Source organism: Eptatretus burgeri, chromosome 17 (assembly GCF_056783735.1).
Source record: "Eptatretus burgeri isolate ZD-2024b chromosome 17, Ebu_testis_v1, whole genome shotgun sequence".
In the NCBI taxonomy this organism is placed as follows: Eukaryota; Metazoa; Chordata; class Myxini; order Myxiniformes; family Myxinidae; genus Eptatretus; species Eptatretus burgeri.
In genome coordinates, this window is record NC_140977.1 from 42,915,788 (window position 1) to 42,936,037 (window position 20,250).

General features: G+C 44.0%; 1 protein-coding gene and 1 long non-coding RNA gene across 10 annotated transcripts in view; one reads left to right on the forward strand and one right to left on the reverse strand.

The window, feature by feature from the left end:
- Positions 1–20,250, forward strand: part of RMC1 (regulator of MON1-CCZ1) — a 50,076-nt gene that overhangs the window by 15,786 nt on the left and 14,040 nt on the right. For 8 of the 9 annotated variants that reach the window (XM_085862594.1, XM_085862592.1, XM_085862591.1 and 5 more), the window contains exons 6-10: positions 389–475; positions 15,215–15,358; positions 15,444–15,547; positions 16,065–16,157; positions 17,155–17,260. In XM_085862594.1, coding sequence (XP_085718720.1) covers positions 389–475; positions 15,215–15,358; positions 15,444–15,547; positions 16,065–16,157; positions 17,155–17,260 — 534 coding nt within the window. Of the gene's footprint in view, positions 1–388; positions 476–12,339; positions 13,988–15,214; positions 15,359–15,443; positions 15,548–16,064; positions 16,158–17,154; positions 17,261–20,250 lie in introns of those variants that run through there. The other variant, XM_085862599.1, reaches the window with a different exon arrangement.
- LOC147009904 (uncharacterized) lies at positions 473–15,311 on the reverse strand. The gene is made up of 3 exons (XR_015052965.1): positions 15,175–15,311; positions 1,703–1,776; positions 473–1,357 (listed from the first exon to the last, which is right to left on the reverse strand). It is a non-coding gene; the product is annotated as an uncharacterized LOC147009904 (long non-coding RNA).

The following is a 20,250-nucleotide window of genomic DNA, read 5'->3' on the forward strand; positions in this document are numbered from 1 at the left end:
AGTGTCTGTGTGTCACTTTGCAACTCCTAAATGACTGATTGCACAAAGTTGAAAATGGTACCATATTTATCCCCAAGCAATTGGGCAGTGCAAGGTCAAAATAAATTTGATTTGGACAAAAACATTTTCATTGTTCACATCGATAAATGCCCAGACAAAGCAAGCATGAATGATGCATTCTTCGGATTTCAAAATGGATACCAATTAGAGCTACAAACAATGCAACAAAAATTGGCGTGGTGTTGCATGTGCATGACTATATTCATGAAACAAACCAACGTCGTGAATACAATTCACAATGTGCACTGTGATTGGCTCCGAGTACACAACTTTATTTGCTCGCAGGTATTGTCTCATTTCAGTGAATCCTGTCCTCCCTTCCCACTAGGGTCGAAATTGCTACGTGCTGGGGTTCTGCTGGACAAGCCCAAACGAGATTGTGTTTATCACCGACCAAGGCTTGGAGCTTTACCAGGCATGGTTATGTTGTCCAGGCTGAGGCTGAGTATGATTATCTGATTACCAAATGTCCTCAGGGGTCAATCTGCAGAGGTTAAATTGAATATCAAATGCAAGATGCTATTTCTAACTACAAAGTATTATGATCAGCAACTCGTAAGAAAAAAGAAATCTTCATTGAGTTTTTTTGAAGAGTGTATGAAGCTCCGAGAGGAGCTTTTACATGAATATCATGCAAGAAAAGGACAGTTCGGAGACTGTGAACTGTCAGGTGAATTGCACACACAGTGGTTGTATTTTGCATATATTTGGTGCTATTGACTGTTCACTATCATTACTATGACCTTGCCTTTGCTACAAGTCATATAAATATATGTAGTTGATCAACAATTGAGTTGACAAGTATTTATTTTGAAGGACCCAGATTGGATTTTTTTTTTCTGGTAGAGACGCTGCTTATTGCAAAACAAAAACAAGCAATAACTAGAAAGGCATGTAATAGAGCGCATACCTCCACCATACAATGCCTGATCCACTAGAACATATCAGGCCCACTACATTTTCGAAATATCATGCTATATATTGTTTTTGGCCCAATCTTTCAATGGTGAAGAATCACTAAAAATTATCAGATCCGAATCCGGCTTCGGATCTTCCCCAAAATTGAATCAATTCTTCCTTGTCACACACCCAAAGTGTCCATCAAGTTTCTTCTAAATCTGTCCATAACTTTTTTGAGATATAATGCTGAATATCATTTTTAGCCCTCTCTCTCAATGATGAATAATTTTAAAAATTATTGTTTCTGGATCTGGATCTTCACCAAACTATAATCAGTTTGTCCTTGTCACACACCCGACCTTTCCACCAAATCTGTCCACAACTTTTGGAGACATTCCTGCACACAAACAAACAAGAAAAAGATGTCAAGCAGAGCATGATACTTGCAAAATCCACCTCTTCTCCAAAGGTTGCCATGTATACATCAAATTGTCCATTCCGTTAACATTAAATTTTGACAATCTTAAAGCTCAGGTCAATTGGATGTAAATTGATGATTTTTCAGATTGAAATTGATGATTTTAGAAGTTTGACTTTCAGTTGACCTTTGACCTGTTCATCTCAAAAATAGTTGGCTTCCCAATTCAATGACACAATGTGCAAATCTTGTTCAAATTTCAAGTCAATCAGATGAAAAATGACGATTTTAGAAATTCGACCTCAAGATGACCTTTGACCTCACAATCAATAGGCTTCTCAGTTGAGACGACCTCGACAGCTTCGTGAAGTTTCATGAAGATTGGTTTAAATTGTGACCTGTAGGCAATGGATAGACAAACAGACAGAATAGCAAAATCGACTGACCAATATACTTGAAAAATCTTCGATTTTGCAAATTACAGACAGAAAAGCGGTAAAAACACAACCTTGTTCCAGCTTGGGTGGTGTAGGTAAAAACAGCAATCGGACATTGTAGATCCTCGCCAGGACTTTTGTGTGGTGTTTGTGTACTGGTGTTACGTCATTAATAAAAGACATCATTGGAATTGCCACTTTATACCTGCTGGCAGTGATGACCGGGTACCAAGACATCCTGCCTTGATGCAACCCCTCTTTTATTGGACACCTGACCCTGACCCATGACCATTATTATTTAATTGAATTCAGAGTGGGATTCAAATAAATTTTAGTTTCAGCTGCTACTCCTCTTCCCTCAAACCCATCCAAGTGCAGCGCAGTGAGCCTTATACAAAATAACCCAGATGAATAAATAAATAAATAAATAACCTCGTTGTCAGACCATGCGTCCGATCACATTGAAATTTAACACATATTTCCCATCACTACTCGATCGTAATTGTGAAGTTTAACTTCGATCGATGAAGCGGTTTGAGAGAAATAATTTTTTTTTAAGATTTTCGCTCAATCCAATATGGCTGCCAGACTATGTGACCTATCAATTATTTGTGAATACCCTGGTATCCCCAAGGCTTGGGGAACATTTGTGTGAAGTTTTCCCTCGATCTGTCCAGCTGTTCTAGTGAAGAAGATTTTTTTTATAGGTTTGAGGGTAAATCTAATATGGCTGCCAAACCATGTGATCTATGACATCATATCTGTTAACGTTTTGTTCCTCATGGATAGGCGGTCACACGTGTACAGTTTCGTCTTGATCTGTTCAGCCATTTCAGAGAAGAAGATTTTTGAAGGTTAAAAAAAATATATATATATGGCTGCTGAACCATGTGACCAATGACGTTATCATTTTTTTTTTCTTCTGTGGATCAATTTATCCCTTGATGACCCTCAATAATGTTCATACTGATTAGATATAGTGTTCCATGTATGCAATCATGAAATCATCAAAATTCACACATTCTCCATGGGGAGAACTTGCCATGTGCCAAGTTTCAATTTTTTCTTTGATGTGGTTTCGGGGTTACAGAGGTTCAAATTTTTTCCTTTCTTTCCAACTTTGCTGCCACACCACGTGACCTATGACGTCATAATTATCAATAAAACATTCTACATGAGTAGTCACACCTATGGTGAAAATTTCGTCTCAATCCCACAGGCTGTTGCTGAGAAAAACACACATTCTGTGCGAACAAACAGACAAACGGACCCAAATGTAATACCCTATCTTCTGGCGAGGGTAATGACTATTTCAAAGTTTTTGAGAAGGAAAACGATGGAGTTTATTAATAAATAACACAAATATATGCACGATGAAGCTCAGAAGCACAGGATGAGATTTGGATTTCGTCCAATCCAGACCAATGATTTATTCGAAGCCCCAGCTTAATAAAGAAATTATTTATTTTACAGCTCATCTTGCTGTGCCAAACATAGTACCAGCACAGGACATGAATAGGAAGCACTGTTCCTTTATATCTTGTCTCTCTCTCTCTCTCTCGCCCTCTCTCTCTCTCGCCCTCTCGCCCTCTCGCCCTCTCGCCCTCTCGCCCTCTCGCCCTCTCGCCCTCTCGCCCTCTCGCCCTCTCGCCCTCTCGCCCTCTCGCCCTCTCGCCCTCTCGCCCTCTCGCCCTCTCGCCCTCTCGCCTGTATTGTGGTCTGGTTATTAAGTGGGTCCAGTTGCATAAATGCCTAGGCAATTTATTTAAATATCTTCTGATGTGTGGACTCGTTTTGCAAATGACCAGGGCAGGTGGGGAAGGCAGATGATGCCCTCCCCTGAAGGTAATTGATAAGCCAGCTGTTCTTTTGTGGGGGAAGGGGCAGTTACTTTTGTCTTTTTAATTGACATTCAGATGACAACGTGGTACTTGTCTTGAGATTATCTCGGTCTCCAGCTGAGAATCCGAATCCTTAATTCTGCTTCCTAGGATCTGTTTGAATTGACAACTCTGGAATGCCAGTCCAATGTCTTCACTATCAGGACATCAACATCCTATGATATTAATTAAGATGTATGTATGTATGTACATCTGAAAATCAATGAAAAAAACAGGGATGGGCTGATCTTCACCAAATTTCAAATTTTGCAGACATGATGGTGGTACTCAGGGTCAGGTCGTAAGCACAAATTTGGGTCTAAATTCCATTGATGGCAGCCACACTATGTAGGCCTTTGGAAAAGCGCAAATTTTGAATCCCAATACTTACCTCCGCCACCAAAGGTGAAGGAGGTTATGTTTTCACCCCTTTCTGTCTGTCTGTCTGTCTGTCTGTCTGTTTGTTTGTTTGTTTGTTTGTTTGTTTGTTTGTGTACAGGATATCTCAAAACGTTATGGACGGATCTAGATGAAATGTTGGGGACAGGTTCGGTGTGCGACAAGGACGAACTGATTTGATCTTGGTTAATATCTGGATCCGACCACGAGAATTTTTTTAGTGATTCTTCACCATTGAGAGATTGGGCCAAAAACGATATATAGCACGATATCTCAAAAAGTTGTGGACGGATTTGAATGAAACTTGGTGGACAGGTTGGGGGTGTGACCATGACGAATCGATTCGATTTTGGTGAAGGGAAAAAATTGTGACACTGTCTTGAAACTACATAGAAAATGCCCATCACTGCTGAGTTTTGCAAGTACAGAACCATTCCTTCATGGTTAGCAACTCGTAAAAATCACAGTGCTGTAATCTTTATCCTGATGATGCAGCACTTGTACATGGATGGAAGGAAGGAAGTAAGGAAGGAAGGGAAAAGCTTCTGATTCCCCCATCATACAGAATATAAACAGTCAGTTTAGCTAAATTAAATGTGTATGCTCCATTTCATCCTCCTCTATCCGTACCCTTCTTGTTTTCAAAATGTTCTGCTAGTTTTGTCACAAAACTCACTCATCTTTGGCTTACCTCTATTCCCATTTTGGTAAAAGCAAGGCATTTCTGATATCATTGGTGGGTTTTTTTTAGCTCGCTTGTTTGTAGAACAGAGAGCTATAGCGATACCCCCGGCGTGAGCGTGAGCATGAGTGTGAGCGTGAAAATGTTAAAGTTTTTGGTGCAAGTTATTTCCTTTCTAATGTTTTTATCTACCACACTATTTTTTACTCATTACAATATACAAATACATATATTGCTTTAAAATTATTTGGATCAGACTTCACTGCAATGCTTTATAAAAAAAATATTATTAGACGTCTTTTACAAACGATAAATGGATAAATAGTGGGGCAACTTAGCTAAATATAGCATAACAATTGTGCATTTTGTGAGGAAAGCACCAAATTTGGCACACGAGAAGCCTAACATATTATGAACAGATTTGGATATTGGGCCATCTCAAAATTTTTTATGGCAGTGGAAAATGGCTGCCACAGCCATCAGCGGCTGAATTTGAGATGGCCCAATATCCAAATCTGTTCATAATATGATCGGCTTCTCGTGTGCCAAATTTGGTGCTTTCCTCACAAAATGCACAATTGTTATGGTAAGTTGCCCCACTAAAACAGGCGAGCATTGTGTGGCTTTGACACCAACTCTCTGGTTTTGATGCATGTTTAGCTCTTGTTAATTTTTTACGACCAATTTGGCTAATACTACCAAACCACATCAAGTTCTTTGCTCACCTCTGGCCTGTACCCCTTTGGAATTGGCTGTTTTATTTGTGAAAATGACAGTTTCACATTTTGGGGAATTGATTGCTGCCAACTTATATACCCCTTCCCCCCACTCTTTTTATGAGCATTTATGATGTAACCTGAGGCCAAAGTGTTCAAAATAACATAAATAAACCACAGTAAATGCAAATAGACATTCCGGGAAATAAACCGACGTAACTTGAACGTTTTCTTGCAACGGCCTTCTGTCCCATTTCCGTTAAATGTGCAGTTTATGATTCCAAATCCTGAGATATTTTTAAAGTGCCAAAATGAGCCGAGTAGGAACAGAGAGATGTTCCCCCCCCCCCCTTGATTTGGTGTCCAAGAACCTCAACACAGCAGATAAAGTGAGTGAGCACATGAAAAACTGCGATGTCTGCACATGCTTATTAACTTTTGGCTTTTTAATTGTTAGTTAAGGTCTTGATTGTATGAATTAAAGAGAGAATGTCAAAACCAATTTTTTTAAACATCATTTATTTATTTATTTATTTATTGCCAAACCGCCGTACAAGTTATAAGCATGGAAATGCACCTCGTAAGCTGCCACCTTTTTATTTTATACAAGACTAGGCATTTTTATCCTTCGCTTCAATGACAGATTGAATCGAGAGACGGTATGTTGTACTTCACAAACATTCTGCTCCATTCACCCCATCATTTGCCCAAGGACATCTTCCATCTGCTTAGAAGTCGGCCAACACCACCTTCATCAGCCAACTACTTCTTCGTAACAGCTAAAATTATTCCCACGTTCTTGTGGGGTTGGCTGGGGGGGGGGGAGGGTTAAGTCTTTCACAAACCGGCTGGCCAGGCCTGAGGTTCGACTAAGACAGGACAGGGAATTGTAATTTGGCCAGGGTCCTGGCAAAAGCTTGCCAACTCTTCGCGAAGTACACCGTGGGATCTTTAACATCCACCAACTAATGCTGCCAGATGGGACTCCCAGTTTAATGTCCATCTGATGGACGGCACACAGATTGATGAATCGCCCTGCCAGTGAAACACTGGATGACATTTTAATGCTGGGTGGAGATTCAAATACAGGCTGGGCAGCTTAGAGGCGAGTGTGCATACCTCCTAGGATATCCTGCGACCCTCTTCATCAGCCATCCTTGCTTCTTAAATATAGCGGTATAAAAAAAAACTTCCACTTTGCTGCAAAGCTCATTTTGTTTGCTTTGATTTTAACCTCCACTTAAAATGAGTGCAATGAAACATTTTGAAAATTTTTGAATTGCTCTCACTCAGATTTCATCATCACCGTCATCACCGAATGCATATTGTTAAGTTGTTTAAACTTTCTTTATCGGTTTTTCATCGGTGTTCCGTGCTGCCTCCGTGCACCGAAGTGAGTGCCACAGTTACCCAGAGGACGAGCATGACAGAAAAATAAAATTCAGACCACAATGTGACCCGTCAATTGTTTAACACGTGAAGCCAGCATACGACACAAAACAGAAGGATACTTAATAAGCAATTTTTAAATCCCTACTCTCTACTTTTCAAACATGAATACCATTTACTAAGTTCCATCACAATGATTTTAACAGAAACACTGATTTTAAAACTCCTCAAAGTTACACATGCCACGCTCAATACTTTTAAAACTCCCCAAAATTACATATGACAGGATTCAAACTCACAACCTTCAAGTTGGCAACTTATGTCATGCACCCAGTTCTTAATAATAAGACCCCAGCAAGGCACAAATTTGTGTTAGTCAGATGTGTTCACTTTCAAAGCAGGCTTTGTTGCCTCTAAGTGCACAAGTGATGTCCGACTGCACAGTCGCGTTGCGAGTCCCGAGACTAGAGAGTGATCTTCGTGCCACTGTAGCTAGCAGATGAACCCGAGTCCACTGCTCGCCATTAAGGACCATGCTGCGTTTAGCAGTGCCGAGAAATAAGGAACTTGCCTTTTGCTTTTTTGATATGCTCAGATAAAGGCCCGGTCACACCTTGACGTTTTAGCCAGCGATGGCAACGTATTAAAATTTATGTAAAACGCTGGCTTACGTTGAACTTTTGATGTTTTTTTTTAAAGATTCGGACGTATTCATAGCGACTTGGTCTTATGTATAACGCATTGGTAATGGACACAGAACGTTTCGTTGTGTTATAGATAACTTATACCAACGAATGCTGAACCTGTTGTCGGCCTACACAACCGATGCCCAACGATAGTCTAACTTAGGCATAGCGCGTTGCACGCATCGCCGACGATGTCGTGACGTAGCCTATTAAAAGGCTAACGCACAACGATTCGAATCATAACTGCCGTAGAAATGGAAGTGTCAACATCGCGGTCACACCTTGGCGATCTTGCCAGCGTATGCCGACCTAAGAAAAATGTGTCTAAAACGTTGGGGGCACGTCAAATACGGTATGAGTAAGTTTGGTATGCGTGAGTAGAACGCTAAAGTACGCTATCATACGTCGTAGTAAGTAGAGTACGTCAAGAAATTTTAAACATGTTCAAAATTTTACGACATACTCGGCGTATGACACACGTTCCGCATGCGATGGGGGTAAGTTGTACACACGATATGCGGACGCTTACACACGTCCACAAAGGCTACTTATAAGCTACTCATAAGTCGAAACACGTCGCGGTAATGTCTTTTTTACGAGAAACTTATTTCTAACTTATGTTTGACGTGCTTTGAACCAATTCTTTACGTAGTCCCAACACACATCGACGTATGTAGACGTATTCCAATGACGTCTTCCGGTCGACAAAAAAAATAAATTAACGTGTTTCTAGCTTACAACTGCCACATAAAGACGTGTTCCCAGCGGTTTTGGGAATTGGTATATAAAAATGCTGCTCATAAAAGGGAACCCAACAGTGTTTTTGAGTCCTTTTTGAGTCGATGTCCATGTCAGCAGTAACAGTATTAGTATTAGTATTAGTATTAGTATTAGTAGTAGTTTGTTCATGTTGGCAGTAGTAGGTGAGTGTGAGGTAGAGGGTGTGGGTTATGATGGATCGTCCTTGCGTTTAACGATTTAAATGATAAACTCAACGATTTAAATGGCTGCATCTCCACTATTGAAAGTAGACGCTTGCGCTCAACAATTCGATTTTTTTTACACTCAACGACTTTTAAACGGTACTACTCAGCTATTTTCATTGTTTACAATGAACGATTTAAATTGCTGTCACTCGCCTTTGTTTTTTGACGCTGGGGTTTGGAAATTTGAAGCGTTTCTTCTGAACGTGTTAAAATGCTCAAACTCGACTATTTTAAATAGACGCTGCCGATGGACAATTGGAATCATAGCCAAGCTAGACATCGAAGTGTGAACATCCTCGTTATGCCGAAGAAAAGTTTGAAGAATGCTGCAAATAAGTGTCCTGGCCGTGGCCATGGACGCTGACGCAAGGACGATCCATTATACCGACGTCTTTCAGCCTATGAGTAACTTAAAAGTAACGTCTGTCTGTGTGGCAACGATCGCGTAACGTGCCAACAACACGTTAATCATAGGTTAGAAATAAGTTTCAGGTACGATAAACATTACCTCGGCGTGTCTCAACTTATGATTAACTTACAAGTAGCATGTGTTGACGTCTGTCAACGATCGCAGACCGTGCATACAACTTGTGGCCAGCGTAGCGGAACGTCTGAGTCATACGCCGGCATACGTCGTGAAATTTCAAGCATGAAAAAATTTGAGGACAACCAAAAAGTACAACGTTTTTAAAGCCAACGTACAACGACGTATGGCAGTGTTTTTCAGCGTGCTCTCAATGTTATCAAAACTTACCCATAACGTATTCAACGTGTGCCAGCATTTTAGAAAAAAAATTCAAAAATCGGCATACGTTGGCTAAAACGTCAAGGTGTGACCAGGCCTTAAGATCTGTGTGCTTGAATGTCGTCTCCACAACACCAGCAGGGATAGTATTGGTTCATCACAAACCCATCTGGCATCAGATAGGATCGACCATCATTCACAGAGATGCAGTTGGTTCGAAAGTCGGGGCTGTAGTTCACATGCCATGTGGTTCACATGCAACCTCCTCAGCACCCTCATTGTTGTGTTGAGCCCGGTTTGTAAAATGTACTTCAACTTGGACGTGCTGCGCACCGAGTTGGCTTCTCTCTGGTTACATCGTGTTCCCTTTTATTGACAGGTCAGGCCAAATTAGATCTGTGACTTGATACAGGTCCCATGTAAACCTGTACTAAGCTGTTCCATGGTAGGGTTGTCGGCGACTAAACCTTCTCCCCCACCAAGTTTCTTGGTGAGGAGGGTGTATAATATGGACACCCAGCAGGATGAAGAACAAAACCTGTCAAAGGGCGGAGGAGCTCTTTGTGAGCCAATGGCCATCCATATCCAGTGCCCATCTGCCTGCGGATGTCCTCCTGCAGTTGGGTTACTTTTCATTAGGAGCTTGGTAGCATGATTTGCACTCCGACCACCGTAAAACCCTTCATTCCCCAAAAGATTCCACAAGCATAAAAAAAAATCTGAAAACCCACTCCGTGGGAGTACCTCCTGTGCAGCTTCCCTTCACAGGGCAGCTCACCGGATGATGGGATTGGGGCAAAGCCTTCAGGATCCCCAATCTTTGATGATAGGAGGAAACCATGAGGTAACATTCCTGGATAGGATTGTGGGAGAGTGTGTCGGAGTGGTGCTGAGGTGTCGTCCACCAGACGGCGAACTCCTTGGGTTAACCTGAGGCGGTCCCTTCGGGTGGGTGCCTGGAATGTCCTATCCCCAAGAGAGGATGGATCACTGGTCTCTGCTTTCATCTGAGCTCAAGCGTTTGGACATCGGTATTGCAGCACTCTCTGAGGTTGGGAGACCGGATTGCGGCGAGATCATGGTGGGTGGTTACACCTACTCTTGGTCTGGTCGTTCTGATGGTTTCCATGCCCAAGGAGTTGTTGCAGCTGTGTCCACTAAGCTGACTCCAATGATAATTGAGGTAACACCGGTCAACGAGCGTATTATGAGACGAAGAATTCATCACTCCTTGGGTGTCATTTCCCTGGTCTCTGTTTATGCTCCGACTGAGGCGAGTGATCTCACCGTAAAGGACGCATTTTATGCAACGCTCGAGTCTGTGGTTGATCAGTGCCCGAGACGAGATACACTTCTCGTCTTGGGGGATTTCAATGCATCGACTTGAACGGATTGGGATGGTTATGAGACATGTGTTGGGCCCCATGTGTCTGGAACTGTGAACCAGAATGGCACAAATTTCCTTGACTTTGCAAGAAGTCATGGACTTTGGGTGGCTGGTTCATGGTTTCAGCACCCACAAGCTCATTGCTGGACTTGGTATTCTCACGCTGGTGATGTGGCAAAGGAGATTGACCATGTGCTCGTTGATGGTCGCTGGAGGATGATCTTGAAATGCAGGGTCTACCGGAGTGCTCAGTTCCTCAATAATGACCACAGGCTTGTTGTAGCAACTCTTAAGTTGCACCTTAAATCCAGGAGAATGGTACCATCCCAGCCTAGGCTGATCATTGGCAAGCTCAAAGATGAGAGGGTAGCTGAGGAGTTTGCGAACAGGCTGAGTGGAGATTTAGGGGGTCTGGGTGCTTTGGAGTCTCCTGAAGAGTTGTGGAGTGCCTTCAAGACCACCATCCTTGATGTTGCCGGTAGATGCCTTGGAACTCACTGAAGAGGCGAAGAAGAATTTTGTCTCTTAAGGGACACTGGATACCATTGCCCACAGTCATAGGGCCAGGCTGAATGGCAGAGCTGAGCTGTTCAGGGAGCTGAGGTGTAAAACTGTGTGTGCGCTAAAGGTGCTCAAGGAGGCTTATGTGCGAGGAATCTGTGAGGGGGTAGAGCATCACCTGTGGTCAAGTGATTCTCGTCCTGCTTACAGGGGAATTTGCGCATTGCATTCATCCATGCCCGTCCCTCGGTGTACTGCAGTTAGAGCAGAGAGTGGTAGGCTCTTGACAGAGGAATCCAAAGTGAAGGCCCGCTGGGCCGGTTACTTTGAGTGTGTGTACCAAGCTGATCCACCAGCTGTCGAGTTGGACGCCAGCGGTGTTAAAATCCCCATTGCTGACCCTCCAAGCAACTGTGGTCCACCTTCGTTTGTGGAAACACATGCTGCGGTGAACCGGTTGAAATGGGGTAAAGCTCCAGGGATCTGTGGCATCCATGCTGAACTTCTCAAGGCTGGTGGAAATACTGCACTCATGTCATTGCATGCAGTTCTTTGCTCTGCCTGGAACACAGGCATCATCCCAACTGACTGGAAGAGGAGCCTTGTTGTCCCTCTCTGGAAAGGGAAGGGTGATCGCCAAGATTACAACTACCGAGGGGTGACGCTACTCTCATTGCTGGGCAAAGTCTTTGCTCGGATAATTATTGATAGGGTTCGCCACCATCTGCTTGAGCACCAGCGTCCAGAGCAGTCAGGCTTTACACCAAAGAGGTCAATGATTGTCCGTATCTTTGTTCTTCGGGTCCTCACCGAACACAGCCGAGAGTTTCGGCAGGGGCTGCTTGCAGCCCATGTTGATCTTTGTTAAGCATTTGATTCAGTGAGTCACGATGCCCATTGAAGGATTCCTGGTCTTCGAGGGGTGCGACCAAAACTGAGCGATCTAATGTTTGAACTATACTCTGGTACTGAGAGTGCTGTGAAGTGTGGTGGTACCATCTCTGACTTATTTCCAGTTGTTACTGGAGTTAGTCAGGGGTGTGTACTGGCCCCCACACTTTTCAGCACTTGTATGGACTGGATTCTAGGAAGGATGTCGGAGAGATCAAGCTGCGGTGCATCATTTGGGAATCTCAAGATCTCTGACCTTGATTTCGCAGATGATGCACTCATCTTTGCGGAGACTCTAGATATCCTTTTTGGGGCCATCGAGGTGCTGAATGAGGAGTCGGAGCCACTGGGATTATGCTTTTCCTGGCTCAAAGCTAAGATCCAGGCTTTCAATGACATCTTGGATGCTGCAATCCTGTCTGTACCTGTTTGTGATGAGGGTGTTGAGGTCATGGAGAGATTCACTTACTTTGGCAGTGATATTCATGTCTCTGCTGGCTGTGAGTCAGAGGTCAACAGTCATCTGGGTCAGGCCTGTGGAGTCATGGATTCACTGGATCATGGTGTGTGGTGCTGCTGGTACCTGTGCTGAAGGACGAAATTCCTAGTCTTCAGGTCCTTGGTGCTTCCAGTCCTGCTCTGTGGATGTGAGACTTGGACTCTGACCAGGGATCTGAAACGAGACTCAATTCCTTTGGTACCAGGTCTTTGCGGAAAATCCTTGGCTATTGCTGGTGGGACTTTGTGTCCAACGAGCAGTTGCTAAGAGAGACTCAAATAACATTTGTTACCTGCATAGTCCGTGAGTGTCAGCTGCGGCTGGATGGACATGTGGCTCGTTTTCCTGACGCTGATCCTGCTCACCAGATTCTCTCAGTGAGGGAGCCTTGTGAGTCGAGGAGGCCAATGGGCCGACCACGTGCCTCATGGTCACAGCAGGTAGATCAGCATCTCAAGGAGATGGGGATGGGCCAGGCATTTACCTGGGGGATGGCCAGACGGAGGACCCTGGAGTACCGGCGGAAAGTGGATGCAGCGACGTGCTGTTCTGGTGCATTCTCCCTGACCTGACCTGACCTGACCTGACCTTCCTACCTCGTATGACTCTGTCACGTTTTTATTGTAATTGTACAAGGTCACTGAAGCCTAAACGTCAAGATGCCTGCCTTGGCTTGACTTTGATGATGTGTGTACGTGGTGCTTTGATCAGCACTTCCCTAACAATTATTTCCCCTCAGTCCGTCATTCCTTTTCACTCGGCTACCCCAAAATTCCTTAATTTCTGCCCAGTCCCACACGGCAGGCGTGGGAGTTGAAGGTTGCCAGGACAGCATGAGAGCCTGCTTTTTTTCCCACAGAACAGTACAAACTTATGTAATTAAATTGCCTTTTTCACAGAACATACTTTACCAACATTTTCAATTCTGTGTTGTATATTATCGATCCGTAACAATCGGTCAGAATGATTATATGTACATTACTTATCTGCATGTATGCCATTTAAATTAGCAACCATCGTAATAGGCATATATCCGACACTTGAATTACTGTTGAAATTGGTACAGCTAACATCACCTTTGTAACCAATCTTGATACTTGCATCTGTGCGTAGTGTGAGCGAAAATCACTTCCACTTCGCTGCAAAGCTCCATGTTGGATTCTTTGGTTTTAACCTCCATTTAAAATGAGTGAAATTAATTGTTTTTATCATTTCAAATTATTCTCACTCAGATTTCAACATCACCTTAATCTTGTTTAAACTTCCTTCAGATAAGAAGAAGATGATTTGTCATACCAGATACCACCGGGGGTGCGATGCGATACACATTTACATGGAGAGAATTTGGGTCTTCCATCCACCCTTAACCCGCTCCCCCAGACGTGCTACCACAACAGAAACTATACTTGGGGTACCCTTTGGCAACATGCAAAATTTGGTTGTCGTTTTTTAAAAAGTTTTTGAAGCATATTTATGCAAACAAATCCACAAGTTTACTTTTATAGTATCGATGTGCCTCCTGTCATTTCGCTGATGGGTTTAATCAAGTGTTGTACTTCACAAACATAGTGCATATTTAATCTGTGAATGTCAATGAGGATGTAAAATGATATGAAAGACACCAGAAAAGGATATTTTATAAACATGTTGTTTTTTTTTTTGTTGTTTGTGTGCTCCTTTTGTGTATTTTTAAATATTTTTTTTCCTATTGCTTCGAGGAGTATTACTATATATAATTTTGTGTGCTCCTTCCGCATCCTAAACGGTTCCTGCTGTCGTAGAATAATAAATGTTGCCGTTGCAACCGTTGCATTATAGCTCGAGGTCCACTTCTTCTTCCTGAATCGTGAAAATATGGGTTTTTCTTTTTTAAACGGGCAAGTTAGTGATTAAACGAACTAATTTTTCTTCCAAGTAAATGGATTTTTAGCTTTCCAACCAAGTCAATCCATTATTACATTTCCAACGTTACCATTTGTATTGTTCTACGACAGCATAAACTCTTGAGAATAAAGCGTTACGGACGGAGAAACTCGGCTCCTTTTTCATGTAGATTTTTGTACATGGAAGTCGAGGCTCATGGAAGAGCAGGCACACAGAATGGACAAGTTTTTTCTTTCACAAAAATCTGGGTCAGATAATTCGCAGATCGAGTCAGGCCCATGGAGTTGCAGAATTCCTTTGCTGCAGTGCCATGGCTGGTTGGAGAGGTGCCAACTCCCAGCCAATCGGCATGCGTGTGGGGGAGGCAGATAGGGGGTGGGGCATGGGGAACATGTGATGGCATACCGAGCGGTGGCGGAAGGACCTGGGCGTGTGAAGGAGCTGATGTGGGTTAGGGTACCAACATAAATCGGTTTACCACCATAATCCCACACTCACCATTTTGCTTTCATTCCGAATTCTTGTCTTTATTACACAGTTTAATATTACACCATTATGACATGTATTATTGGGTCATCATAAACGAGTTGCATCATTTATGAATGCTACAAAACTCATTGTTGAACTTTTTAGTAGTTGAGATTAGAATACTAAATTTGGCTTTGTGAACGCCTCTCCCCTCACTTTTCATTTCCTGTGTCAGGGCCTGCTCACCATTGTTTACATCAAGAGCTTGTCTCTTCCATGGTTGCAGGTACAGGCAGAGAAGCGGAGCGTGAAGTTGATTAAAAGCATGGGAACCAGCTTTGTCAACTGGTTTGTTTTTAGCTCCGAAGGTCCAACCCTACTGCTGTCACTCACGCCACTGGGAAACGTCCTACAGCCCGTACTCGCCAAGGTTGGGAAACTGTTGGGGAAGATGGTGGTGTGGGGCACAGGTAAAAGTCATGAACATCTAAACACGGTTATGCATTTCCATTCAGGTGGGGAACCTGGTCAAGTTGACGAAGTTTGAGGTTGAGGTGCCAGTAATTCCCAAGCCTCCTCGGCTCTGCCTTACCGAACCGGATGTGACGACTGCTGTGATGTAAGCCTTACTCGTATCCCTTGCTGCCGGTTCTCAAACCTCGACCCTTTGGAGCATCTCCAACATGCATAATATTTGGCACGATCAGATTAGTTACCCCAGTGACACAAACACGTAATCCATGATGTTACCGTTTATCCACACAAAATGACTTCCTTAGCACAAAATGATTAACTATTTTAATGACATCTGCTGCAAGTAGAAATATGAGGGCCTCCTCATTGACTTTGGTCCCCTGGCAACCATTCTCGCTTCAACGTTGTTGAAACTTAATCTCAATATCAGCTATTTTTTTTTTTTAAATTGCATTTTGCTGAATATTGGAACCGTCATGGTTTATTACACGATCATGCCACAAATTGTATCACGGTCAATGACTTGCACCTTATTTTGAAATCCTCACCATTCAGTGCTGCACGGACCTCATCAAAAAAATGCCTGATACAGTTAAATGAAATCCTTCCTCTCTGTTTTATGACTAACTATTGTTTCGCCCTTTATTCATTGTCCTTTACAGTTATGGGCAGCTGTACGTGGTCGTCTTGCGGCACCGCGTCCGCACTACACCCAGTCAGGCTGGATCTGAAGTCTGGCTTTACCACCTATCGCGGTATGTCTCGCACTACCTTCGGCTGTGTGACATTTTTACTTTTAAAAATGAATCCTGAAACTACTTTTTATATTGGTGTGTGACCGCATGGAGTGTCCGTCATAAGCTGGTTGAATACCCACACTTGCCTTGGGACTGTCTATCTTAGGTTCGAATCTTGACCTATTTATAAACTGTCATCCCTGTGTTTCGCAGGCAGGGTGATGTGTTGATGTGTGCTCCATCCCTTGGATGAAGGTTAATACAGGTCTGCCAGCGTAACTTGGTGCACATTAAAGATCTCACTGCATTCATTCTTCCTGGCGAGCTATCGCAGGCACCCTCAACAAATTACTTAGTCCTGCTCTAACCTATTTTAATCGAACGTTCGGCCGGGCCAGCTTGTTCATGAAAGACTTGCGACAAAAACGTTCCCCGGCCGAACCCATGAAATGGGAATAACTCGTGTCGTCGTCGAGCGCCTTGCTTGGATTTCATCAGCGGTCTTCATAAAAATGATTGCCTTTCCTTGTTTGCTATATCTACTGCCTTCACCTCTTCGTCTTCCTTTCGCTCCTGTCACATTCCATCCTTTCGAAGTACATTCATTTGAATGTCTCGAACGAAGCCCCGAGTTTTTGCCGGGTTTGGTCATGACCTATTGGCTTGTTATCAAGCTTGCTTGAGAATGGAACAGTTGCATTTGGTGTGCTATGAGCTGCTCGGTGAAAAGGAGTGCTTGTCGGTAAAACGTTAGCTCATAGGGGGTGCAGCAGACAGCCAATCAGAATTGTCAAAAAAGTGTCCGATTTTTCCCTATTCCCCATTCCTTTGTCTGCAAGTGGAACTCTTCTACCTTCTGCATCCCCTAGGTCTTCTGGGAACATGAGTATTACTGGTTAAATAACGACTGACGTCTGTCTTCGATTCATATGTTTGCATCTACAGGCATTATGGGCCGACTGGCCTCCTCCTGCATCAGAGTTCCTTGTAATTATTTGCTATCCCTCATCCACAGGGATGGACATACCTGCAAGACACATGTTCTGCAGTTAAACTCCACTGGCTGCTTTGCCACAAACGTAGTGGACAATCTCGTGGTGATTCACCACCGAGCCTCAAAGGTATGCTCACCATGCAGTTCCTTCACTCGACACAAAATACTTTGGCGTCATCTTTTCCACCTTATTCGCTTACACTCAGAAATACGTCTATTCCCTTAGCCTTATTCTCGCTTATCGATCCAACTGCTTCCTGTTGGTTTATTAATATTTAATTTACCACGAATGGAACCATGTACCGATCAGAAAAGTCAAATGGCCCCCATTATTTATTATTAATGCCTCTGCAGCTGAAAGCCGGAGGAATTATGCTTTTGTTGACCAGTCGGCTATCTGTCTGTCTGTCCATGCGTACGTTATCGTTTAAAAAATTTTTTTTTAATCATTTTGCAGCCATAGCTTGAATTAGAAGCATCTGATATTGTCTCTCTCTCTCGCCCCCTCTCTCTCGCCCCCTCTCTCTCGCCCCCTCTCTCTCGCCCCTCTCTCTCTCTCTCTCTCTCTCTCTCTCGCCCCCTCTCTCTCGCCCCTCTCTCTCGCCCCTCTCCCTCGCCCCTCTCTCTCGTCTCTCTCTCTCGCCCCTCTCTCTCGCCCTCTCTCTCTCTCTCTCGCCCCTCTCTCTCGCCTCTCTCTCTCTCTCGCTCTCTCTCTCTCTCTTCAATCTCTCTCTCTCTCTCTCTCTCTCTCTCTCTCTCTCTCTCTCTCTCTCTCTCTCTCTCTCTCTCTCTCTCTCTCTCTCTCTCTCTCTCTCGCCTCTCTCTCTCTCTCTCTCTCTCTCTCTCTCTCTCTCTCGCCACTCTCTCTCTCTCTCTCTCTCTCTCTCTCTCTCTCTCGCCTCTCTCTCTCTCTCTCTCTCTCTCTCTCTCTCTCTCTCTCTCTCTCTCTCTCTCTCTCTCTCTCTCTCTCTCTCTCTCTCTCTCTCTCTCTCTCTCTCTCTCTCTCTCTCTCTCTCTCTCTCTCTCTCTCTCTCTCTCTCTCTCTCTCTCTCTCTCTCTCTCTCTCTCTCTCTCTCTCTCTCTCTCTCTCTCTCTCTCTCTCTCTCTCTCTCTCTCTCTCTCTCTCTCTCTCTCTCTCTCTCTCTCTCTCTCTCTCTCTCTCTCTCTCTCTCTCTCTCTCTCTCTCTCTCCCCGCTCTCTCTCTCTCTCTCTCTCTCGCCTCTCTCTCTCTCTCTCTCTCTCTCTCTCTCGCCACTCTCTCTCTCTCTCTCTCGCCTCTCTCTCTCTCTCTCGCCACTCTCTCTCTCTCTCGCCACTCTCTCTCTCTCTCGCCACTCTCTCTCTCTCTCTCTCTCTCTCTCTCTCTCTCTCTCTCTCTCTCTCTCTCTCTCGCCACGCTCTCTCTCTCTCTCTCTCTCTCTCTCTCTCTCTCTCTCTCTCTCTCTCTCTCTCTCTCTCTCTCTCTCTCTCTCTCTCTCTCTCTCTCTCTCTCTCTCTCTCTCTCTCTCTCTCTCTCTCTCTCTCTCTCTCTCTCTCTCTCTCTCTCTCTCTCTCTCTCTCTCTCTCTCTCTCGCCACACTCTCTCTCTCTCTCTCTCTCTCGCCACACTCTCTCTCTCTCTCTCTCTCTCTCTCTCTCTCTCTCTCTCTCTCTCTCTCTCTCTCTCTCTCTCTCTCTCTCTCTCTCTCTCTCTCTCTCGCCCCTCTCTCTCTCTCTCTCTCTCTCTCTCTCTCTCTCTCTCTCTCTCTCTCTCGCCCTCTCTCTCTCTCTCTCTCTCTCTCTCTCTCTCTCTCTCTCTCTCTCTCTCTCGCCTCTCTCTCTCTCTCGCCTCTCTCTCTCTCTCGCCTCTCTCTCTCTCTCTCTCTCACCCCCTCTCTCTCTCTCTCGCCCCCTCTCTGATGTGACCTTGAATTGAGATCAAACATATCAGTGGGTTGACAGCTAATCCAGGTGAATGCATATCTGTCGACGCATTCACATCAAATTATATTTTTTTTGTTTTATTTTCTTTCTTACTTGTAGTTGTTATCCTCATTCTTTATTTGTACTCTTTCCTTGACTCTTTTTGTCTGCAAGTTTTTGTTTGTTGGTTTTTTTTTTTCTGTAAGTTACTGATTTCCTCTACTCTTACAGCCAATGTGTGGCTCTCAATGGAATCCTTTAATCTCCTCTCCCTGTTAAGGCTGGAGTGCTCCAAAGCAGTGTTTGGGGCCCAGTCCTACTCCTGATCTTCATCAATGGTCTCTGACTAGAAAATCCTCTTATCTATTTGCTGATGACTTCACCCTCTGTTGTGGTGGCCCTGATTCTTTCAGACAGGCATACAGCAGCCTCTTCCCTCTCTTCAAACCTTGAGGAAAAATCACAAGCTGGTCAAACACTTGGAATATGTCTTTCAATCCTGACAAATCAAATACTCTCACTATCTCTTTCTGAAAGGACCATCTGGCAAACCTTCCCTTCTGCTTTCTTAACAATGTTCTTGAGAAAGTTCAATCATTCAAACTCTTGAGTCTCAATATCAGCCATGATCTTTCTTGGTCAAACCACATTTCAAAGTTGGCCTCCAAAACTTGTCGCCGACTGGCCATCCTCCATCGTATAAAGTCCTTCCTTGGGGCACCTGAACACCTATCCACCCACAAAGCCTTCATCGGCAGTACAACGGAGTAGTACTCCCACCTCTGGGCTTGTGCCCCTATCTCACACCTTGCTCACCCTGATGCCGTGGAAACCAAGACCTTCAAGATTATTGGAATCTCTCACGCTGAAGTTGAGTCTCTGGGCCTATCGCAGACAGATGATCAGTGGTCTCTGTCTTCTACCGCCTCCTTTTCTGGTCTTGCACCCTCTGCTCCTTCCATGCTTTTCCCCACCCCTGCCCCATGAGGTTTCTGCAAGGCATACATGGTCCACCTTCAACCCTTTCTGGTGAAACTACCTAAATCCAGAATTGCTGCTCACCTCCACTCATTGGTTCCTCTGTTTTTTCCTGCCTGTGAAATCCACTTCCACATCCTCTTCAATGTCATTCTTCCCTCCACACCTCAAGACGGCTGTTCACCACCATCTCAGATCATCCCACACCTGAAACCATGATCTTTTCTACCTTCGTTA